Source organism: Gallus gallus, chromosome 2 (assembly GCF_016699485.2).
Source record: "Gallus gallus isolate bGalGal1 chromosome 2, bGalGal1.mat.broiler.GRCg7b, whole genome shotgun sequence".
In the NCBI taxonomy this organism is placed as follows: domain Eukaryota; kingdom Metazoa; phylum Chordata; class Aves; order Galliformes; family Phasianidae; genus Gallus; species Gallus gallus.
In genome coordinates, this window is record NC_052533.1 from 95,102,695 (window position 1) to 95,128,717 (window position 26,023).

The 26,023-nt window shown below is 33.2% G+C and overlaps 1 protein-coding gene across 2 annotated transcripts in view; it reads right to left on the minus strand.

The window, feature by feature from the left end:
* CDH7 (cadherin 7) overlaps positions 1–26,023 on the minus strand; it is an 86,300-nt gene that overhangs the window by 21,977 nt on the left and 38,300 nt on the right. For both annotated transcript variants that reach the window (NM_204187.3, XM_040674141.2), the window contains exons 3-8: positions 25,720–26,014; positions 18,205–18,324; positions 15,272–15,439; positions 13,839–14,026; positions 5,233–5,486; positions 1,143–1,279 (exon numbers count right to left, since the gene is read on the minus strand). In NM_204187.3, the coding sequence (NP_989518.3) occupies positions 1,143–1,279; positions 5,233–5,486; positions 13,839–14,026; positions 15,272–15,439; positions 18,205–18,324; positions 25,720–26,014 (1,162 nt within the window). The remainder of the gene's footprint in view (positions 1–1,142; positions 1,280–5,232; positions 5,487–13,838; positions 14,027–15,271; positions 15,440–18,204; positions 18,325–25,719; positions 26,015–26,023) is intronic.

The following is a 26,023-nucleotide window of genomic DNA, read 5'->3' on the forward strand; positions in this document are numbered from 1 at the left end:
GAACATCTGTGTATATTGTATCTATTTTGTGACATAGAACTTCTGACTTGGAGAGACTACATTACTATTATTTATTGATCTTTACTACTATTTTTCCTATTAGTGATGTAGCAGGACAGAATAAAAAACTGTACAAATGTTAAAAGGTGTATCTATTTTTTTTAGTGCATTACAAACAAATTTTCTTAAACATTAGAAATTCTTAAATAGAAACATTCAAACATAGATCACAATGTCTTTTTTTTTTCTTTTTTTTTTTTTTTCTTTTTATCCTGCATGTGAAATATCAAGCAGTTTTGGAACCAACTTTTCTACCTATTGGTTCCTATATAAAAGGGACCTACTTTGGGGCAAAACTGAACCACTGAGTGACCCTGGTTGCACTTCTGTGATAACTTATTTAAGAAAAGGTACAGAATGCTGCACAGTAGTTCGGAAATGAGGGAGAAAATGTGAAACAGCCCTGCAAATATCAAGACTGGGAAAGGAGGGGGAGTGGAGCAAGACAGTAAGGATGAAAGAGCAGCAGAGACATAGTGTTATGAACTGATAGCAAACAGCCAAGGCCAACCCAGGTAGCCCAATAGACTAGTAATAAGAATTACATTTAAATAAAGAAATTATTCAAATATAAAGGCATATATATTTTTTCACAGAATTTATACGTAAGAGTTTTGTTAACAGAATTCTTGTATGCGCTTAAAGAGTTTGATTATTCATCACTTTTTCATAACTTGAAAAAAACATGAAGTACAAAATATCAATATCTTACCTAAGAGTGAGGGCGACACATAAGTACTCACATGTTGTTCATCCTTTTTAAGCGTGCTGTGGTAGACCAACAGCAATCAATTCTTTTGTCCTAATGATATTTAGTGTGAGATTTCTAATAACTAATTTCATTTTCCTTTGTATTTGTTAAGAGGTAGAAGTCTACACAAAGTGTGGCAAAGCAAATAGAGAATGCTTAGTCTGTTCTATATCTGTGTTTTTTTTTTTTAATAACATAAGTGTCTTATACATTGAGTAAGAAGAGTTATTTTGCCTATCATTTTTTTAAACATTGTAATACTTGGTGCAGCTGGTCCCAACTAAACCTGAAGTTTTGCACATAAGCAGTTCATCTTTTAATTATTACTTACGACTCTCCATAGCCAAGACTGTAATGTTATGAACAGCATTAGTTTCCCTGTCCAAAGACTTGGCAGTTGTAATGACTCCACTGTTGGCATCAATATTGAAATACCTCTCGAGGTCTGTGTTTCGATCTATTGAGTACCTAGGTGAAGGATGAAAGAAAACTTTTGATTTATGTTCAATTATATCTTGTAAAAATGTTTCATTGATTTCTCATTAGAAAGACAGAGTTCCCATTGTTTCCCCATATTGAGCTAGGTTTTGTCCATTTTCTCCAGGGTTTTAAAGGAAGCAAAGCTGTAAGTAAAGGCAAGAGCACGCAGGCTAGTCAATGAATGACTTGTCCTGAACATGGCAGACTCTGTTACCTCAAGGGAGGCTGTAGGATTTCCCTCTTTCTTCCCCTTTGTTGTAATGGAGATATACACTTACTCATGGAAGAGTATCCTCCTAGAGAAAGTGAATTGGAAGTTTGCTACATGGATGTACCAGACAGGCTTTGCTCCCACAGGGACTCACAGTCTGAGCATAAATCTTTCTGTTACCAGCAAAAGAGCCCCTGAATCACTCAGAGCTTCCGTGGGCAGGGAAAAAGAAATTAAAAAAGAGGATGGACAGCAGATCAAGGGATTATATCACCATCAGCTCCCAGCACTTTGCTGTCTTTAGACAAACTTAAGTTCATGCCCCAGACTCTTTGTCTTAACATATTTTTTGTTTTCAAACTTGTTTTAGGAAGGGGAAATGAGCTTCTTAGTAAACAGAAAACGGCATGAGTGAAAAGGTCAGGTTGCCTGTGGGTGTTTTGCTTATATCCTTTTTGAGAGAAAGAGACATTTGATTAGGCAGCATTGGGTTTACAGCTGGAATATTCTTTACATTCAATTTAATATTGGGTCAGAATCTTGCACTATCATTTAGATCAAGATGAATTAAAATGTCTGAGTCAGATCAAATGTTTTCATTACTATTACTGTCACATTGACAACATATTAAATTATTGATATAGCATTAATCAAAACCTTTTAACAATGTGGAAGGAAAGAATTATGGATGATAGTGCAAAAACACGATTTTCCAGACATAATTATATTATGGCATGATATGTTTGTTCTGTGTTGAAATATACTAGTTTCTACTCTGTTGTACTGGGGGGTTTTACATAACCCTTTTGGCTTCAAAAATTTTATAACAAAGACCCGTCATACATTTAGCATTGCTTTTCTGTATTATCTCACAGTAAGAGAAAGACATAAAGACTTTAATAAATCCAATAATAGTTTTCATGAATTGAGGGTCTCTGTTTTTCACTGTGCTTTTTTTTCCTTTTTGAGTCAGCTTGAACTGTACTTCAATTTTTTTTCTTTCATGCCAGTACTGTTGTTTATTTGGTTAGCTGTGCTCTTCTTCTGCTTTGTTCCTGTCAAGCTTACCCTAGAGACTGTGTCTGCCACCTCTGCAAAGCAGTCAGTTGTGGCAGGTCGAGTAGCTGCGATTCAATCTCCTGTCAGCCCTTAGGTTTCCTAATTATTAACACTATTACTCTGCAATTTGAAAATTCAAAGGTCTTTCTTACAAAATCATAAGAAATTGTAAAAAGAGAGAGAGAGAGAGAGAGAGGAAGGTAAAGAAAGAGGAGAGAGAAAAGTGAGAAAGAGACAAACAGGAAGAAAAAGCACAAAATCAATAAAGGAAAGAAACTAAAATGAAGGAAGGAAGGAAGGAAGGAAGGAAGGGAGGAAGGGAGGAAGGGAGGAAGGAAGGAAGGCAGGAAGGCAGGGAGGAAGGGAGGAAGGGAGGAAGGAAGGAAGGCAGGAAGGCAGGAAGGAAGGAAGGAAGGAAGGAAGGAAGGAAGGAAGGAAGGAAGGAAGGAAGGAAGGAAGGAAGGAAAACTATTTTAAACACTTTTAATACTTTAATTCCTTGCAGCCATTAAAACTTGAAAATCTTTGAACTGCAGGAGTTTAAAACCCTTTATTTAAGCTTTTACAAACATCAATAATTCTCAGGTCCATAGGAAATAACCTCTTATTTTCAAACTATTTTTCCTTTTCCTTTCCCTTTCCCTTTTTCTTTTCCTTTTCCTTTCCTTTTTTGTACTGTCAAAGTTTTAAGCATATTTGATCATTTATTTGCAACCTTCTCTGAATTGTAGCAAATCAAAATTTTTAATCTATCAATATTCCAATATTTGGAATTATGAGTACTTATTTACAGATTAAAAAATTAAACTTCTTAAATCAATCATGAAAAATGTTATGCTTTAATCTCTCTTAACAGATTCCCGTTTTAGGATAACCTGGTTTCTGATGTATGTCATAGCAGATGCAGAACATCTCTATATAGTTTGTCAGTGCCTCTGAAAACATACATAGCAAGTTCAACAAGCATATAGAGAAACACTTGCTATTAATCATTTTCATCTCCTTTAAATCCCAAAAAACTTTGACACAGAAGTCTTCTAGATGTCAGGTAAACTGGTGATGTAACTTTTTTTTTTTATTATTGAATTGTAAAACAAACAAACAAACAAAAAATACTGAAAAACCCTATAACAGGGCCAATAAATTCATCCTTAGATTTTCACAGGAGTCAAAATCATACAGAGCATGGACTTAATTTATGGAACTGGATTTAATCCGCTTTACACAGTTCTGCAAAACTATATTATGTACCAGATGCTAACAACCATGCCAGAAAATACTGCCACAGCAGAGAAAGATCATCAAAGATAAATTTCACAAGTAAATCCCTGCCAAGTCATCCATCTAGGACTTGTTTATTCATGATAGGAAGCAGCTATTTTGAATCAGCTGCAAATATATGTAATGAAAGAGAGGAGAGAACACTTGTATCACCTCTAGGAGTAAAACAGATGCTTTACTTTTACAATTAGAATTCCTGCTTCAAAAATAGTGAAGCTATCAGTTTCATAAGGCCATATTCTATGCATGAAAGTAAAAATTTAGCATCACCAAAAAAAGAACAACAAGTAACTCAGTGTTTTAATTCAGGCGATGAGTCTTTTCTTCTGAGTTTTTTTTTTTTTTTTTTTTTTTTCCCCTAGGTAATGTGAAATATAAAACCAAATTTGGTGGCTTTTTTTTCTTTTTTTTTTTTTCCTGACAGTTTCCTTATGCCCTTGGACATTAGATTATGGCAGAAATACAATTTCTTCATGTACAAAACAAAGGAAGTAGCCCTAAGGGAAGAGACACCTTGTCATGTGTCTATAGAGTTCATATACATTTCTATTTCAACTGAAGATATTTAACTGTAGCAGAACTTACAAAAGCCATAAGACTATTGCCTTTAATAATCCTGACAAATACAGGATATGTCTAACCTTATCCATTTGTTTCACATAAACAGTTTATTGTTATATATTTTTCTTGTGAGTTCTCAATTGTGGTTTACCATGCAAAAGAGTCTGAGTGCTATTACAATCTTGTGTATAGTGCAATCAGAAAATGAAAAGAGAGAGAGAGAGATCTTGGCCATAACTGAACAAACACAACATAATTTGTTACAGATTATAACACATTCTTCCAAAATTTACAAATAAATTAATATAGATAATATAATGAGGATTATTTTTGCTTTGGAATCCTGAATTCATCTTTGCTAGTTTATTTTTCCTACCTACTGATTATACAGAGACTTAAATATATTATTTTTTGAAATGTTATCAATTCATGTGCATAAAACAGAAAATATGCAAAGAGTATCTCTGTCTCCTTCTGCAAGGAAAAAAAAAATATTGCTATCCATGTAAGCAAATAATCTGAAAAAAAAAGCATCAAAACAAAGGCTAAATAAGTATACAATTAAGAAGTTTTATAAGTTGAATCACAGGAGATTTAAATTGGATGTTAGGAAGAACTTCTTCATGGAGAGGGTGGTCAAGCATTGGAATGGGCTACCCATGGAAGTGATGAGTCCTGAAACCTAGAGGTATTTAGGAGATGTGTGGACGTGACACTAAGGAGCATGATTTAGTGATGGGAATCAATAGGTCAGGTTGACGTTTGGACTTGGTAAACTTGAAGGTCTTTTCCAATCTAAGTAATTACATCATTCTGTAATTCTAATTACCTGACTGGACTATTTGAGGCATCTGGATCATGGGCAGCAACAGTTCCAATGATAGTGCCGACTTTTGCTGCTTCAGACACCACCATGGAGTATAAACGTGAAGTAAACACAGGTGGCTCATCAACATCTTCTACGATTATCTTCACTGTTGTCATGTCGCTGAAGGGTCCCAGACTTAGGAAGCGAGGATCAACATGCATATTGGCTGCTTCTATCCTCAGGGTATAACTTGTTTTAGCTTCAAAATCCAACTCCTATACAAATAAAATTATTTGAAAATTTTATTACCCAATAATGTTGCAGCAAAACTCACAACAGTCAGAAAGTATAAAATGAGTTTTGCCATCTGTATCCAAGCAGTACTTTTGATTGGCAGAGCATAGTGTATGGCTCTTCTTTTGGCTTTCTCCAAACACTGTGTTTGCAGTGTCTTGCTCACTCTGATTAAACATGACTCAAATGACAATGAGGTAATCATGAGATAATAAAGTTAATTTTCATTACTGCATTAGTGTTGTTAAAAAAAAAAAAAAGTTTAATTGGCTAAACGTAACAACAACAACAAATGGAAGATAACGGATTTGTGAATATTTCTATGCTTCATATTGTTGTAGAAAAGTACGTGAAGGATTTTTCAAGAACACTCTTTAGTTCCACTAAAATTAATTCTAGCAAGTATTCCTCAGTGATCTAACGGGAAAGATAAATCTGTAAATTCTACCTTATGAATGAAACAAGATTTCTCTGAGTTGGTAAAACACTCTGTGACCTCAATGAAAATAAAATATTCCTTCATTATTTCATTGCTGTGAGTGAATTATTTTTGTCTTACTCATATATTATTCAGTGCTGAAAACATCTCACTGAAAACACCTCATTTTGTTATTTTTGTTTGTTTGTTTGTTTGTTGCATAACATTGACATTAATTATAAACTATTTCTTAAAGTTCTATATAAATTTGTACAGATAATGTAGGGATCTATCAAACTACATTGCTCATATGATGAGATTTTTTACTGAGAAGAGCTTGAATATTCTTTTATTTATTAAAGAAAATCTTTATTATTTCTTTTCACCTTTATTCCACTTTTATTTTCTTCAATTAATTTAGAGTTTCCTTTGGAATTAATACTACATTAGAATTCTAAAACTATTCTCCAGAACTCATGGGATAATTGTGGTATAGATAACAGTACCATTACAAAAATTGTTTTGGAAACAAAAGATCTTTTACCTCACAGATACTGAAGGAAATTACTGAAGAAAAGCATCTTATTAAAACTAAAAGAATTTACTTTGCATCTAGATTCTTAGACTGTCACCTTGCACCTAATGCCTAGCTTAACCTTTCTTTGCAATTCCAAATCAAGAACAGAAACAAAAGACCCAAGCATTTCAAAACTTCAGTCTGATTAATCTACTGTATTTTCAAACTAGATTTCCAAGTGTATCAAACAGATTTAAAAATGGTTTCAACAGTTCTGATCCTGAACAAACCATAAATATCTGAAATGGGCCTGAAAAATAATCTGACAGCATCTGCAAAATATTCCTGTACTCACTCAGAGGAGCAGCAGAGGTGAAATACACATCTGTTGACCTACAAATGTGAGGGTCTAACTTTTCCATCAAGAGACAGTAAAATAAATCCCAAATGAGCATCTTAAAGTCAGTGATTAAGCTGGCAGTACAATACAGCTGTAAACAGCCTGGATTTAGAAATGAAAAATGAATTGCAACACATCACACTTGGAAACTTTTATAAACTTCACGTGACAGCAAAAATCTTTCCTTAACAGGAATGCGTGTGATCTTCATTTTATGCAAGCACTCACTTCCTGTACTAGATCAGGGCTTAAGTATCCAGTTCTCCAAAAAGTGTTATGCCACAAAAGAAGGGCTCTCTGAATACTGGGAAATACACTTGATACAACTGAATACTGGTCAGTGTTTATTACTACTGACATTGTTTTGAATCTTAATCTTGGTTTTACATTTAAATTTCAAAATATGAGCTATGGAACACGCCTCAAAACCACAATGCACATGTAATGTGATGTAGGCACTGATTGACACAGGCTGCCCAGAGAAGCTGTGGATGCCCCATCCCGGAATGCATCGAAGTCCAAGTTGGACTGAGACCTGAGCAGCCTGATCTGGTGGGTGGCAGCTATGCCCACAACGGGGGGTTGGGACTGAGTGGCTTTTAGATTCTTTCCAACTCAAGCCATTTTATGATTCTACATTAAGATGAAAAATCTCTCAGAAAATGAAGCAATTGATATTGCCAGATGAACAGCAAGGTTAGGGAGAAGACAGCCACACACGGAAGTATATTAAAATTATTTTCCTGTAACAGTGTTGTATGGACTACAGAAATTATGACCTGAAGAGTGGCATTGACAGAAGTCTGATATGTGGTGAATAAAAAAGCAAAAAAATTTTACAAATTATATATTTCCATTCAATTCAGAATTCAGTTTTGGAAATTGATTAATTGGCTGATGGGTCAGGCTAAGGGGATTATAGTAAATAGGGCTACATTGGGCTAGCAGCTAGTCTAGGTGTTCAAATGAGTATGCATGTTGTACATGAGTCAGTATCGTGCCCTGTCAGCCAAAAGGCCCAGTCATACCCTGGGATGTATCAGGCCCAGCACTTCCACTGGGTGAGGGGAGCAATTGTCCTGCTTTTCTCTGTTCTTTGTGACTTCACATCAAGCACTGCATGCAGTTTGGGTGCCACAATATAAGAAGGGCTTAAAAAAAAAAAACAAAAAATGAAGGACCAGCCAAGTTGTAAGGCAAAATAAGTAGTGATTTTTCCACTTAAATATTCACTTAATAAACACTTAAATAAATATTAACATACATCAGATACCTTGCAACTTCAAGATTCAGTGCAATAGTATCACAAAAATTTTCCTACTCTGTGGATTGTTATATTTTCAAGTTACTATTTTGACTTTGAAGTTGCATACACTGTAGAAGGGAAGGCTAACTTGTTTCCATTAATCACTGATATCTGTTAAAATCTGACAGTTTAAATTACAGCAATACTTAATAAAACATGTTGAATTCATACAGATGGAGACAAGACAGCTTCTTATGACATTTTAATATCAGCATCACTGCTATTCTAAGAAAAAAAAAGAAGATAAAAAAACTGAATTTAATACAAAATATATGTATAATATATGTAACTGCACAAATTCTATAAAATTTAATTTCATTAAACTATGCACAATTATGAAGTAATTATTTAAATTAAAATTTTGCACATGTTCTTATGTCTCTGTATTGATTTCAAAAGACTAAATTAGATCTTTAGTGTTTTAATTAAAAATAAAAAAATCATTTGTTTTCCATATGGATATTTAACATAAGTTTGAAGTGCCCATGTAAACTATTATATTTCATATATTTGAGTAGAATACAGGACTCTTGCATTAGTAGGGGATATAGAGAGAACACATTCAATAGAAAAGATGAAAAACTAATGATGTTGAAGTTTAACAAGTCTGCTTACTTAGGGCAATTTTTACCTTCTCTAAGTTAGCCATATAGATCTGAGAAAATTATCATATGTTGCTTACTGTTAGCAGAAGTCATTCTAGGGAAGAAATAGCCTGATCTACTTACTAATGTCTGTTTTTCACCAGCCAGTAGAAAGTGAATCTCAATGACTGAAAGATGTAAACATCTGCTTTCAGTAATATGAATCCTACCCTTGAATTCCCTTAAATCTGGTACCTAAATCTGCTGACAGTTGATTAAAGTTGTAAAAGTTCTTTGTTAATGGAAAACAAACAAAGAAAGAAAAAAAATCTAATGTACTCATATGTATATATGTGTTATGAAACTATTGTTGTTTAGAAGGGCTAGAGAATGTAAAGGCGAGGTTACATTATCACATGGTATAGGGTTATAAATTCACTATCATTTTCTTCTTAGTTCTTTACAGTAGAACTTCTTTACGGTAGTTTCTCCTGTGGGGTGTGACAATGACTATAAATCTGAGGTCATCATCCTCAGTCTACTCCAGTAAGATACAAATCCTTAGATTCTATGATTAATACAAAAGCACCAAGTTTTGGTGCATATTCTAGTTTAGGAAAATAAACAAGATTTCTGAGACATGGTGAGTATGCAAACTTTCTTGATCTGAAGGAAACCTTTCAAAAATCATGCATAATACAATGAAGATATTATGTACTACAGACTGAAAGACTGAAAATATGAACTGAGACATTCTCCATTTTTTTTTCCTTTCTCTCATCCAGTTATTACTAATACTTGTTATATAGTAAGCATCTTTCGACTAGCTTATAGACTATAACATTATTATTTCTTTTTAAAACAATAGCTTAGATTCCAGTAATGGAGTACCAAGTCAGCAGCTTACAAATCACTACATCACTGTGGAAGGTTAAAAGGACAATGTATACATCAGTTCTTCAGTACAGTGACTAGATCCTGACAGCTTCATTAATATCTGTGCATTTATGTTATCTGATTAGGTCCTGTGCAGGACCATTTATCTTTCTCTCAATTGCAGGCTTGTGTTCTTGTGTTTTCTTTATGTCTGCCTTTTTCTTCAAAGGGATAAGAATTTTTTTCCTATGTGAAGGAAATTATAAAACAAGTCATCTACATTACAGAGACTGGATATGAAGTTATCTTTCACAGGAAACCTATTTTTGTAATGTTCATTTTTTACTGTATGGTAACTTTGTAATAGTGTACTTTACAGAGGTGAAATCCCATTTTTAAGTCTAGTTGAAGTTTTATATTGAAAACTGCAGTACATCAAACAAATGCACATTATCTCTCAAAGCAACCATGGAAGGCCCAAGTTCTTACACTGTAAACTCTGATATAGAATTGAAAGCAAATTTTTAACTGGGAAAAAATAGAGAAATGTTAACACTAACAGAAAGATAGCTTTTCAGTCAAAGGCTTACACATAACAACCCCATTTTTATAATTGCCATTATTACTCTTAAAATAAAGTCAGATTTTAGAATAATATCTTATCAGCCAATTTCTATGAGAAAGTGCTTTGCAAAACTTATTTTCACATTTTTCAATATTACATTCAAATGGTTTGGTGATAGTGGAAGTAGAGCTGTGTATTTGGGGAAGAAATGAAAGTGAGTAATAATGATACAGTGGAAATTTTTATGCTTGTCATTTGCTACAGTAAGACAAGACAACTCTGAACAGAGCCTTCAGACTTTTTTTCAATGAAGTCCAGTAAAATTTCTCCATAGGCTTCAAACAGCTTGAATCAGATATCATATCCTTCCAAAAAGTTCCATGTGACAGATATAATAAAAAAGTACCATGCAGCAATTTATACTTTTAAATTATTATTACTACTTGAATCACCAAGTAGCCGATAAAGGTGTTGGAGTGTGCATATTATATATCAGATTTTATCTTTTTATATATTATGACATTTTGCAACTCAGCTATTATTATTACTGAAGACTAACCGTAGCCTGCTAGCTTGTGAATAAAGTTGAAGCCATACTTATATAATGCCTCTCTCAGTACACTATTTTTAGGAGTAGAGCTTTGGAAGTTCTATATGGTCTGTATATTAATTTGCTGAGAAATTAAGCCAAAATTCCCTTTATTTGTATTATGAATGGAATTCTTTAAGCAGTCAACATGAATTCACTTTGAAGTTGTACAAACATAGTTGTACAATATAAAATTTGTTACACTAGTTGATGAAATCATTATTCATTTCCATAAATGTTTCTCCAGTTCTAAGTGTGTTACTGTAGAAGCCAATCAAACCCACTAAAAACAAAACAAAACAAAACAACAACAACAACAAAACAAAACAAAACAACAAGAACACTAATATTTGCTGAAAAATTTCTTCCAAAAACTCTCACCACTGTGGAATGATATAATATTCACATGCAAAAGATCTGCATCCTTACAAACAGAGTATTTATAGCAGAATGAGAATTACAAATGAAACCATAGGAAGGAATTAATCCTACTTTACAGATGGAAAATTGAGTCACATTGTGAATGAGGATAAAATTTTCAAATACTTTTGTAGAATATAAATATCCAGTTCCATTTCAAAAGCTGCATAAGATTTTTTTCTTAAAGATCATCTAACATTGATGTTCTACTAAATCCTTTTTTATGGTAATTTAGTTACCGAACTGAACTTTACTTAGGAATTCACTGAAGAGTGCGTGTATGTGCTGAATGGGGACTTGAAGAGGAAGAAATAATTTGGAGGTAGAGCATAACCAAGCTGTCCTATTATTTGCAACATCAGAACTCTAGCATGGAGTATAAGTATGTGATATATTTAGATTGCTCTGTACAGGAGAAAGGTAAAGTAGGAGCATATGTTTCACTTGACAAGTCTGAAACTTTTGTTTATATATTATTTTTATTAATATTATGTATTATTATATTTTATATGCCTTCCTAGATACACATTAGATAAATTATTTTCATGTGAAGTCAGTTAACAAATTTTGTTATGTATTGCAGTGGAAGTTTGACATTATATATTTAGTGCCATTAAAGCAAGTAAAATGGTTTATTTATTTATTTATTTTTAAAATGAAAGCAGAATAAAATACATACTTCAGTGAATATCATTGTTAGAATAAAAACATGTATGTTTGTTTTTCCTGTCTTTTTGTGTTTTGTAGTCTCCGAGTCTTTGAAGTACGGAGGAAAAAATGTGTGTAAATGCACACAAATGAATAAATAGGTAAACCTCAACCTGCATTCATAAAATTTCCCAACCTTCACACCAAAAACTTACAGTCAATAATTAGTCCCATTAGTCAGATCAGTCAAGCCCATTACAGACAAGTAATTTTGGGAAATTCCTAGATATTTGATCTTTTATCAATTATATTATCTCTGTCCTTGATACCTGTCTTTTTCAAACTTAATTTGGAGTGTGGGAGTAAACTTTTCAAATTTTTTCAAAATGGTTATCCTTCTAGGAACAGAGCATAAAATCTTGCAAACTGGAGCATTTCTTTGGGTCAAAAATTGCTGTCAAGTAGCCATTTCATAGGGAGATTCTTGACACAAACACTCAGTACTGAAACAATCACTTCAGTTTCCTAATGAAAGTGATTATAGAAATAATAAACAACAATTATTTTTCTGCTGGACAATTATTGGTCCACTGGATTTAAGAGAGTCCCAGAAAAAGCACTGTGACTGCAAGTATAGAATGAAAATTAAGATGTTTTTATAAGCTCCCAAATTAGGGCGTTGACAATCCCAACTGTCTGTGTTGCTTTCTGTGAAACTGATAAACACCCTCCCTCTAGGGTGGCCATAACTCTTCCAGATCTTTCCTCAAAAATCTTAAAATGAGCAAGTTGAAGTAGCCACACTGAATTTGGATGTTGAACAAAGAATGGATTAATTTTTCATCATGTGTATTTCAAATGTGCTAAGAAGAAATTAGCTGTCTGTGAGAAGACTCAGACAATTGTTTTTCCCTTGAAAAAAAATGATTTATATTACGTTTATCAGAGCCTGATCTTTCAAAATTGCTGAACATTCTGCAGTTTCAATGACATCTACAGACGCTTACCAGCTCCCACCTGGTGTTCAGGGCATCACAGAATTAGCCCATTGCTTTACAACATCATACAGCATTAACTTATTTTAAAGAAGATGTGGTACTGAAATTTTATATTACTTTAGAAAAGAATTGGTGCATCAGAAGAAAAAAAAAAAGGTACATGAAATTTGCAAAGATTAAAGAAAAAATTATCTAAATAATCAAACAAACTATAAGAATAGGTCCTTGTTCAGGAATACACTAATTCTAAAATACTAAATCGGTCTTACATTTTACAGGGTATTAAATAACTTAGGAGAGATAGGGTCATGTAGTTGTAGAGTTGTCAATGACAAGCATTCACAACATGCTCTTCTGTGCAAGATTTTCTTTCTTTGTTTTACTGTTCTCAAAACTAAAATTTTCTGTCAAAATATTTCAGTGCACACTTGTTTCAAAAAAGGATACTATTTAAAATGTGTTGCATTTTAAGCTGAGTTTTAATATTTTTTGTAAACATGATTCTTCTTTTTTTAAAAAATTGTTAAGTTACTTAACTGAACATATAAAAAGCTAAAAAGAAAATTTTAGTTTTAATACTTTTGGGGCTGAGGAATAATATAGAAAATAAAACATTCTCTTGCAAAACAGCTAGTCTTACCAATAAATAATTTTATTGATAATACTGTATACCTTCTGGATAGAACATGATTAATCAAAGAGAATTTTTGATTTTTAAAGTTATGCTTTGGATTCATTTTGGATTTTGACCTTACATTTTTACTATAAGATATACATTTTTCTTTAATATAAAAGCAAATGAGAGAAAATTTGAGATTTTTATTTGTGATGGAGAATTTTTAAAAACAAACAAGCAAACAGACAAACATAAACCCCAATAAAACATACAAACAAACAAACAAAAAACAGTAACAAAAAAATCACAAAAAATTTAATTTCACACATACTCTCACATTTCCTTCCCTTATCCTGTCCAGAGTCAAGCAGAATCAGTCAGAAAATTCAGACTTACCTTCTGAATTGTGATGATTCCTTCCTGAGTGTCTTTGTCTACAGAAATTTTGAATACTCCCAAACCATCACCATCTACAATCTTATACTCCATTTCAGCATTGGGTCCCACATCTGCATCTGCAGCTTTTATTCTGGCCACTACAGATGCCAGAGGTAAAGACTCTGGGACATTATACTGATATGATCCTGCAAAATTCAGAAATATAATAAGTTCAGGGATTTCTGAGTCTGTAAGCTAAAAAATAATCTATATTCATGCAACTGAATATTTACTCAGGCTACCAGAAAATGCATTACAGTTTAAAATAGATTTTTTTTTATTTCCTTCCTAGCTTTTTGTTATGATGGATCATTTTTTTTTCTTCCACAAAAGAGAAATCCAAGACAAAGTTGCATAAATTTTATTCAACACTTACTCATGATACAAATGCCTGCAATTTTCCACAGCAAAAAATATTACTTGTTTTCCACAAATAAAGGAAATAAAGAAAATATATCAAGTAAAATTGATAGAAAGCCTTATTATATTACAAATCTCTATCCTGATTAGGCAGTTTACAGTCCTAATATGACTAGAAACCAAGATATATTCATTTCTTTAAAAATAAAGTCACCACTCGCAATCTTGAATATTCCAGAATTTTCATTCAAGTATAAAACCGTATATACGCTTGTCAAAAAGATATCTGCAGTCAAAAAGCAATAGTATCTTTACCTTCAAAAACAAATTCTGCTATTCTATCATTACTTCAAATGATTAGTAGCAGGAAGTCTGGTTTATATCACTGGAGGTGAGGGTGGAGTTAATATATTCTTCTTTAACTTACTTTTGTGAGGACTTTATAAGATAGTGTAAATTAAAATAATAATAATAAAAATCATACCAGATAGAATGTTATTTATAAACTTGTATGACATTACAACTGCGTACTCCCTTCTTTGGTTCAGATGATAGCCACCTTGGTTAGAGACAGGTAGTTGAGGGAAGATGACTTTACAGATCTACAATTTCTTAGGAAACACTACATGCACAAGAGAAATCCTGCTGAATTGGCAAAGGAAGGTTCAGGACTAACAGTCAAGATAAGAAATTGTTTATTCTGAAGTCCAGCTGATAGAGATGTTTTAAGGTGTTTTTGTCCTTTTATTTGTTCTGAAGAAGTAAAATACATCAATAAATGCACCTACTCTGTATAACTTCATTTCAACTGATCTGAAATAAGTAAAGAAAAAAGATTCTTCCAAAGTAGTAGTAGTAGTAGCAGTAGCAATAACAACAACAACAACAACAGTAGTAATAGAACTTGCTCTGAGTGGTTTTCAAAGTATTTAATAAGGAAGCCAAGTACTTATATTCTTTGTTTAGGTATAACACAAAAAGTAAAGAAAATAACAATGTTTAGAAATAATGCTACAATTCATGTAACTTACGTCGTGGGAAGCGGGGTGGGTTGTCATTAACATCAGTCAGAGTGACAGTTACAGATGTTGTTCCTGATAATCCACCATTTTGCCCAACCATGTCCTTTGCTTGAATAACTAGTAAGTATTGGTCCTTGGCTTCTCTATCCATATTTGGAAGGGCAGTTTTGATAATGCCTGCAGTAATACATTAATGTGAAAACTGAGTTTGACCCTGAAAGGTAACAACAGACCAATGATGGCAAAAAGAGAGGAAATAACTTCAACACTGATATCACGATATTTTACTAGGAAATGAACTGCTGTGCTACAAGCTTAATTTAAGTAGACACCAAAACCAACATATTTTAGTTTGTAGTACATTCTGTGGGTCCATGACCATGTTCACTTCTCCTTGAACTATAGTTACATGCATGACACTTCCTGTCCTGGAAGATACACTCTTCTGTGTTTGATTTCCCATCATCTTACAGCTAAGAAGAACAGAATATTCTGTACTCATTTTTAATATTCCAAGTTCAAAATTATTTCACAATGTCTTGACTAGTCATTCACCACATTAAGACTTACTAATATTGATTTTATGCCACACTTTGCATACATATGAAATTACCTTATTTCACCCAATACTTGCTTAATAAATAACTATTTCAAAAACACTAATGTGATTAAGATGCCCGGATTTATTAAAGGAAATACTGTAATATCTGAATTATTCTTTTTATATATATTCATTTGATAATCTGCATACAATTTGTAATTATTTGATTTGAAATGTAAACTTGAAGAAAGCTCCATCCTTCATTCTTTTAGTTCTGTTGATATAGATCAGAAAATAAATATTGCTTCTCAAAATGTGATGACTTTATGAATATTTCATGCCTGGCACATAGTAGAACTGCTAGCTCTGATTTCCAGAGAGGCAGCTACTTACTGCAACAGCATTCACTGTCAGCAGTAAAGGAAACATAAACAATCTAAATAAAGGAGAGGCACATTGGGGCACATAACTCTTCATCTGATATTTGCTGAATGTTTAGTTACAGTTTTATTTCTTTCTTCCCTCATGAATTCGGGACTTGCCATGGGCTGAAGCATTTACTTCACAGACTTTCTGACGTTATTTCACCTATTTGACAAGACTTTTAAAAACACAATTAACATAGAATTTCATAAGTTTATAGTCTCTACATTACTTTGCCTAGCCCGTTTGTTTTTCTATTACATTTAAATTGCCAGGCAATGCTAACCAACCATTTGGGAGCTAATTATCATGCCTAAGAAATTCGAGTACAACATCAAAATGAAGATGTATTTCAGTCTCAATTCTTAACAATTTTCATTTAGCAGGAACTACCATAATATTTCTCAGGGGCTGACTGCCATCATTGTGACAATGAATGTTGTACATATATAAGGAGAGACAAAAAAAGCCTACATCATATCTGTTGGAGAAAAAGAAAGTACTACATAATCCTGTAGAGGATGAACCTTTTCATGAATATATGAATGGTTATAAATATATGAATGTATAAGTATGTTAATATTTTGATACTACTTATTTCTGCAAGTTTAGGTTCTGTTAAATAGAGTGTGGCCATTTAGTCACAACATTAGGATTTGGGTCTGTTTCCCAGGAGTTCTTTTTGTTTCATTGGTTGATTTTTAAATGACAAATAGGGTAAATACTTTGTTTCTCTTTTGCTGCGGCTTATCCGTCTCTGAAATACAGATTATAATTTTTCTCCACATACGCTGAGATATCAGACTGAATTAAGCAAATTCAGAACATTTTTAACACTGTGAGAAATGATGCTGTAAAGTCATCAAGCCACAGAATCATATTATTTATGTTGGAAAAGACCTTTAGGATCACCAAGTCCAGCTACTAACCTGACCTACTGAGTCCCATCAGTAAACCACATTTCACAGAGGCACAATTTTTTAAATATCGTAGTCTCTTAAATACCAGCAGGGACAGGGACTCTACCACTTCCCTGGGCAGCCTATTCCAATGCCTGATCACCCTCTACATGAAGAAATTCTTCCTGATACCCAGTCTAGGTCTCCCCTGGTGTAACTTGACTTGCCACTGAGAAAAGGGACCAATGCTTTCCTTGATGAACTTTCTTTTATTTAGTTGTAGAGAGGGATGAGTTCTCCCCTCAGTGTCTTGTTCTCCAAACAAAACGGCCCCAATTCACTCAGTTGTTCCTTCTATGTCATGTTTTCTAGTCCTTTTACCAGCTTTGATGCTCTTGTCTGCATGCGCTTGAGCAACTCAAAGTCCTTTTTGTAGTGAGGGGTCCAAAACTGAACAAAATATACAGCTGGAAGGACAATGTTTGTTAAAACAGAGGAATAAAGACTGCATTTCCTTGTGGCTAACAATATTCACAAAATTTATGAAAATAATAATTAAAAAAAAATGTTTCCAAAATAATGTTTTGAAAGTAGCAGCAAAATGGTGTGTCAAGTGAAAATGGGAAGCACAATGCTTTCATGTTCAAACTGATGAAAAAAATATATATTTTCCACAACAAAACTCTATTTTAAAAAGTAAAATGAAGAGTCAGTCATGGCATAAATCTATAGTGTAGAAAATCTGATAAGAAGGTGATATTTGTATATTTCCAGAACAATCTGAAAATAAAACCTATTCACAACATCTTGAATTTTTTATTGTTCAGAAATACTGCAACAGACAGTAGATCAGGGAGCTAGAAGATTGACAAGGAGATAAAAAATTCCGTTCCAAAAATGTAAGCTTATCACACAGCTCAGATGTGTAGCTTTTATAATCTATTCAGAAATACAAAAGATCAACAAAACTCTAATATATTCAATTAACCAAGAGACTACACTAATGAGTTCCTAGCATGCTTTAATGTGCCTTTTCTACTTTCTCAGCATTACAATAAAGAGAATTTATAGAAAATTACCTGTCTTTGGTTCCACAGAAAAGTAAGGTTGTCCTTGCAATATGCTGTAAACCACTCGGGCACTATTGCCATAAGTAGGATCATCTGCATCAGTGGCTGTCACTTGAACCACAGAGGTACCTGTAAATGTTTAAGAAACTATTGTACATATAAGATCCACAGATCCAAACTATATTCAACATACAGTGCCAACATACAACTGGAACAGTGTGAGGAGTGTGAGGTGTCTTTTTCATAACTGGTCATTTTTTCTGTGATTCAGGCTACAAAATAAGGTCCTATTTGTAAATCAGTAGTATCAGTTATTACAGAATTTGGACTTCCCAAATGTTCTCAGTCTTTGACTCACAGCAATAAAGCCCATATACTCAGTAGTTCACTTCTTTATTTCTGAATTTAGTTAGTGGAAAATATGTGAGAGCAATGAAACATGTCCTCAATGACGACTGAAATATATCTAAGTATTAAATATAGTGATAACTTCTCTTTGAAGTCAACATATTAAAATTATAAATTATAAGCAGCTAGAGTTTCAAATATAACACATATATCTTTTGATATTAGACAAACATATAAAAATTAATTTTATCCTACAAAATTAGTTGCACTTTTATAGAAGAGAAAGCTAAAGTGTTTATATTTCAGCTAAGACAGACAACAAACACCTGAGAGTTCCCACTAAATTCCTTTAAAAACTATTCACTTCACACTGTAACACTGTATCTGCAATGTTTTAGTACAGTTTGTGGTAATCATCTGCCATGTAATTTATCTAAAAGAAATGTCTATATGTTAACAGTCATTAGTAAGAAAAGATGTTTAGCTGCTTAGCAAGAGGTGTATATTTCTGAGAATCTCATTCAACATCCACCTCCTATTTGTTATGTTCTCCATGTCAGTTCTCTCTCTCTCTCTCTTTTTTTTGTTTTTTGTTTTTTTGTACTGCTTCCATGATGCCATGATGCATGCTGAGAGTAGAATAGGACAACACTTGAGAGCCAGGGCCTTGGCCATGGTCACCACCTTTTGATAGGCAGAATGGATTATTATTTCTCACTGGCAGATTGTCTGGAACACTGAGACCTTGCACTCAACGCTTTAGGGAACCATTTGGAAGTTAAGTTGCAAATTAATATTGTAGCAATTTGGCAGATGCCCAGTTTAGGTCTTCAGCAGAGGATCAAATTCCCTGTTAAACAGGATTTAGTCAAAAGATTAGAGAGCAGTATTTGTCACAGAGAGTGTTCATTTTCCAACTGAACACATTTTTTTTACATGAATATGAGAGCAACAAATCCAGAAATTACTCTTTAAGAAGAAACTTACTAACAAGTGACCAGGGTGAACTTAACATAAGTTGCACCCTGTTTTTTTTCATATGGACATATTCAGGAAAGGTTGGGAAAAAATTCTTAAATCTCTCATATCTGATATAGTATGTGCATCATCCATTTTCCTCATCTTTTCTGTCTTCAGGTAAGCAGAGAATTGTAAATTTTTGGGACCAGGCTGAAGGTTTGGAAAAAGAGAGGAATAAATGAGACCCTTTATAAAATAGTACAGATAACAAAGGATGAGACCTGCTGGGATGAATTCTGACCAGAAGTCATCCTTCATAAGATAACTGTATTCACTTACGTTATGACCTAAGTAACCCACACGCCTGACCTCTTTTCCTGCAGTATCAATGTCAAAGTACTATGATTGCAATTCTATCTCAAATTCTATTTTTCTCTCTTGTGGACTGTAATATTTTTGGACAGGGACGGTTATTCTCCACCTGAAATTTTACATTAAATAGATGGGAAGTTTAAAAAGAAAACCGTTAGTTAATCCATCACGTCATTTGTTTGTTACAGGACTTAAAATACAATAATTCTATGTTCACAAATAACTAAGAGTTTTGATTCAGTACATCAAACTGATTTTACAGATTGCTCTGTAACATAATTTCATACTGAGATCTATTCTAACCTTTCCAGTCTCTCAAGCTTTTGAGTAGAAGGATATCATAATGACTATTTGACACCTTGTACTCTTTGAGAAAGCCAGGCTTAACACTTTTACAAAGTGTTTCAGTCCTGCCAGTGAAGCTTACCATGTCTGCAAATATTGGGAAAAGTGCTTATAAACCTCACAGTTACACATTTACTCCTTGCTCTTGCCTCTTTCAAGAACTTCAGACCAATACAAGATCAAAGCAATTACAGGCTCTGCAGTCTCAACACAGAAATTTTGGATATCCTGCAAGATTAGAAGGGCTTGTTTACTGTAAAAATCTACTGATGTAGCAAAGACTCTACCATTTGTGAGATGCATAAAAGCCAGTACCTGAATCTAAGTGGCTCTCTCTTAAACTGAAGATTTTCCCATTCAAACACATATATCCTCTAGAAACAAAAACAAACAAACAAGCAAACAAAAAAAAAATTAGGCAGAAATTCTAACACCAAATCTTTCTGCGCTCATCCTACTTGACTGTAATCAGCAACTACAAAATGATGATACTAATCTACTTCCTTTGTACTAATTACTTTTTCTCAAATCTCATAGAAGAGAAAGATCTTCTAAAACAACTACTATTATCATTATTTCTTTACTCTTTTCACTCAAAAACTTTGAGTTTCTAGAAGTTCTATGTTTAGTGAGAGATCCTTGCACAAAATATTTTTTAAAAGAATACGCAAACTAGCATAATTTGTTTTAGCTATGTGAATAAACCTACATGTAGGAGATCAGTTGCAAAGAAACATAATGAACAGAAAGACCAACAGTAAAGATTTCCAGATTTTCCCAGAGGAAGAGGATGTCTCTTGAAGAATAAGCATTCCTTCAGAGGATCATCATTGCAAAACAGGGATGACCTAATTTTTCTAGTAATAGATTGATCCTAAATTCAAATCTTTATGTTCTTTAAAGAAAGCATAACCAAGAAAACTATATGGATACTATTGATAGTCAGTAAATTTATGGATTGAGGAAAAATGGTCAGTTGCATCATAGTTCCAAATACAAAATCATCTTTCAAAAGGATAGTTCATGTTCCATCAATTAAATTGTATTCCTCTTTACTCCTGGACATTTTCCTTGATCTTACAACACAGGTAGTCATCTACCATGCAAGTGTCCAACCTTAAGACTCAGAGGTACCATTTGGCAGTCTACAAACAGGACCAAACCTTCTCTCCAACCAAAAAGCTCTCTGATCCAGTAAATCTTGTTTACTGCAGCATTGTTCACAGCCCTGGGCTGAGGTGTAAACAGGACACCAACCCTACCTTGAACTTTCATTAATAAACTGTTATAGCCTGTAGCTTCACAACTTAAAATATTTCTTACAGTTTGCATATCTGACACAGGCCAAAAAGATAAAGAGGGTCCATTCACTGAAAAATAGTTTATTTTCCTCTCAGTGTGGATTTCTCTGCAATTGTCTTTCTCTACAATTATCTAGGTCTTAGTAGCAAAGTTAGAATGTCAGTTCACTAAAACGGATTCTACTTGGAACCATTCCATAAACTTTTTCATCAATGGCAGCAAATATTGAGGAGAAAATCTGTGCTGCTAATCAAAGGGCATTCCATTCTTTTTTATTATTATTATTATTTTATTTTATTTTTAATTGATGATTGCTAATAACAAACTGGCTTTTTGGTGGCTGGCATACATTTCATTTTTTTCCAGAAGGTTTAAGCTGTCATTTTTAACCTAAACTTTAACACATATTGGTAGATATCAATGAAACACAATTATCTGAGAACTTGAACTATTTCAGTTCTGATATTAGAGCAAAATGGGGGGAAAACTTTCTGTGGAGAGGACCTTTAATTTAGAATGATATTTGTACTTTAATTTACCTAAGTCAAGATAAACAGATGTTTTGGACATGTTGCAGATATTAACCTTTTCTAGGATGTGGACAAATAAAGGCAAGATAAGAGGGTTGTTCATTTTGTTTTGAGGTAGCAATTCTTCAAATGAACCAGCTTTAAATCTCTGAGTTTATTGTTTTAGAAATTTCTGCATGGAGCTTTTTAAAAATCTTGTTATTACAGTGCATGACATTTGATCAGTTTTAAATAGGTCTGTATAAGAAATACGTGTGTAACTTCAATTTTTAACATTTAAGGGAAAATCATCTTGCCAATTTTTGAAATGCCAATTTTTGAAATTGCACAGTCCCTTAAATTTGAATTGTAACCACGATAAGAAATTAAATATAAGCCTTTAAAGACAGCCAGTTAGTAAAGACATTGACTAATAAAAGTTAATGATGTATAGTGCTCAAAACACTTCTATGTTGTCTCCACATTTCTGAGTGATATCAGCTACTACTAGAAGTATTAAACATCATTACTAGTAAGGTATCCATAATACCTCCTTAATACCTACGTGTAGTAGCCCAGACATGTTTTGATCTACACCCTGTGGCATTAAAAATATATTGTTGAAAGGCACTATATATTCAATATATTTTCAATATATATTCAATATATTGAATATATTGAATATATATTCAATATACTTTCAATATATTGTTGAAAGGCACTGGAGTTGAAAGGCACTATAAAGCCTTTCAACTCCAGGATCACAAAACTGGAAACAATGGACTTTGAGGCAGGCTTTATGCTCATTCCTTCCTCCTCTTCCCCCAAACCTTTTTAGTCTTCCTTTACTCATGGATAAAGCCCAAGGTCAGATAAACTGAAAAAGATGTTGTTTGTGAATGTAGAGCAACTGCCTCCACTAGGCACTGATAACAAAGACTTAAGTATGACGTAAAAGTTTTTCTTTCCTTTCCCTTCCTTTCCTTTTCTTTCTTTGTTTTACATAAATATTAAGTGTTTCAATCCATCTCTATCAGGTATAATAAGTGTAACAAGAAAGACAGATATTTCTCTTGTTGAGTAATAAGTAAAGCTGCTTATATGTGTAGGGAGTCTTGAAAATGAAATAAAGGCAAAGCTATGTTTGGTATTGAATTTTTATTTCCAGTCATTACCAAGACAAACACATGTGTGTCTCACATCCACTCTTTTCATGTGTAACATCACAGGGACTCTCCTAAGTATAAACTGCAATTTGTGTGTGTGTGTGTGTGTGTGTGTGTGAAATATAATACTGCCAGATTTTTTTAGTAACAGGAATTAAAAAAGCCATATATTTTAGGTTCTTGCTATGTACTGTAAGAAAGTATTTACTCTTTTCTGGATAATCAATCTAATTGGACCTGACCCAAACATAATCTGAACCTGACCTAAAGTCATTTCAAATAATAGAAAAGATTGACCTCAATTAGCCTTAGATAATATCCTAAAATATTTGTGAAATGCAATATAGAATCATTTTACTTCCATAACTGCCCTTTTGGTTAAAGGTTATGGTTCTCCAAACTATATGGTTAATTTGGGTTTATAATCCTGTAATCTCTTTCATTTTATTTAATATCCAATTAAAAATCCTTGTCAATGATATAATTTCAAACTAAATAAAAGATAATTTCTCCTTAATATTTCATGAATGCTCCAGGTGGTTAATTAAAAATTGTCTTATATGAATAAACTATGAATCTATGTGACTATGTGAGAGAAGTGCCACACAAGAACTTCATGGCAATCCCTAATTTAGTAATCAGTATTTGTGTGTTACAAAGAGTGAAGTTGTTTAAAATGTAGTATCACAAAGCTTGTTAAGATGAAACTGCCCTTAGTCAACACAGATTTAGAAGTGCTCAGATACAGTTAACAATAATTTTGTACAATGTTCCATCTAAGCTGAATATATATTTGGTACTGCAGTCCACATGAGACAGACGTTCTTTCAGTCATTTATACAGTACAGATTTGGCAAAATGTGCAAAACTAGCTCCCTTTAAAACATTATCCTTATGTTCTCCATTGCAGACTATACACGTTAGGGCATGGATCTGTGTGTGTAGGTAAACCTCATATATTTACAGGAGTTTTTCACATGTCACTATATCTGTGCAGGAGAAAAAAATAGTTAACTCATCCAAGAAGGGTAGGTAGAAATATTACTCCTTAGAGATCTAAACAAAGCTGTAAAATACTCTCTATTTATGTATTCTACAGCTCAGTTAATCTAATCCTAAAATAAAATATAAATTAATATTTACAACATATTTTTAAAGTGCTGAATATTTAGGTTTTAATTTTATATTATCTGATTGTCTTTATTTTTTCAACTGCTGACAGAATTTCTCAGGAATATATGAAAACTTCATTTCGTCCCTGATCTTTCTCAAAAACTGTGGTGTCTATCCTTTTTTCCAAGGCCACCACTGCTTCTTCAGACATTCACATTATGTTTCAGTAACAATGAAAAGTTGTCAAGTACCAAATGAGAGAAAGTAGCAAATGCTCACTGTTTAGTAATATAAATAAATAGAAATCTCATTAGCACTGTTTTACTTATATTCTATTGGCTCCTAAAGTGAGATTTGTATGTAAAATATGATTGCTGCAGAGTGCACTGTCAGGGAAGATCATTTTTAGCTCTCTAGCTCTAATTTAGAGGCATTGTTTAGTATGCAAAAATACAAGAAATGGAGTTGAGGACACCATAACAAATTCAGTTTTACCTAAGAGTATCAAGTTTTTATATGGTCTAAAATCAAAGACATTCCTAATTGCAATCACCGTAAAACTTTCTTAACCCAAGGATCAAGAACCTGAGTTCCCACACACATATTTCCAATGACATAGCAAAAACTTTTGTGCTTTTTAATTTCATACACTTATTTATAAATTCACATTAAACAAAAGCTCATCAAAATGTCTCTTATCTGGCTGGAATTATACATCTTTTGATGGAACACTAGCACCTGGCAACAAGTAACCCTTTGCTCTCTTTAAAAAGAAGAGATGGTGGACTTAACGTTGAACTTCTTCCCTAATTTGAATTTAGGAATAAAAGCTTCCGAGGGGGTTTGAAGCTTCTACCAGCCAGTTTTCTCTGATTCTATTGGAATTTTGTCAGCTATCTTCATCTGTAGCCCAGTGTTTTCCACTTGTATATTCTTCACAGAGAGCTAGATCTCAGCACTGGGAAAGATTCACAGTAAACTAACGGTTAACAATATACACAAAACTTACAGAAAATATTATGTACTAGCAAGAATTTGAAGAGGTTGTTAAGAACAGACTTAATCGGAATAAAATGATATATTATCACCTCTAAATACCATACCAGTGGTGTGAAATTTATTATTGTTAACGGGAATTATAAAGCAAAGCCTCTGGGCATTGGGATGAGAAATTCATTGTAAAATGCTTAACTCTGTCCCTACATAGCTATTTGAGTTTCACAAAATTTTGAAAGGGGTAAATACTTAATCTAGCATGTTATTTCCAGTTAAGTCTTGAAATATCTAACTGTTGCAGGTGGCTCATATATAATTAAGTAGCTTAGTGTGATACAGTAAAAAATAATGAAATTTTTAAAAGGCAGTAGTAAAAAGTTTCCCACAACACCAACAGTCTATTTTGCACTTACCCACAGGAGACATCTCAGGAACTCCAGCAGTGTAAGGACCATCCAGAAATTTTGGCTCATTGTCATTGATGTCCTGAATCTTAATGACGAACTCAGATTCTGGTTCCACCGGTTTATTAGTCAGCCTATCTAGTGCTTGTGCTCGGAGTGTGTAGTAGGCCTGCTCTTCTCGATCCAGCCTCTTTGTAGCGTGAATATCCCCTGTGTTCTCATCAATAATGAAAATGGAACTTGCCCCTTCTCCTGACAAGATGTATTTGATGGAACCATCTCCTTTATCAACATCAGAGTGAAGCTGGTGAAA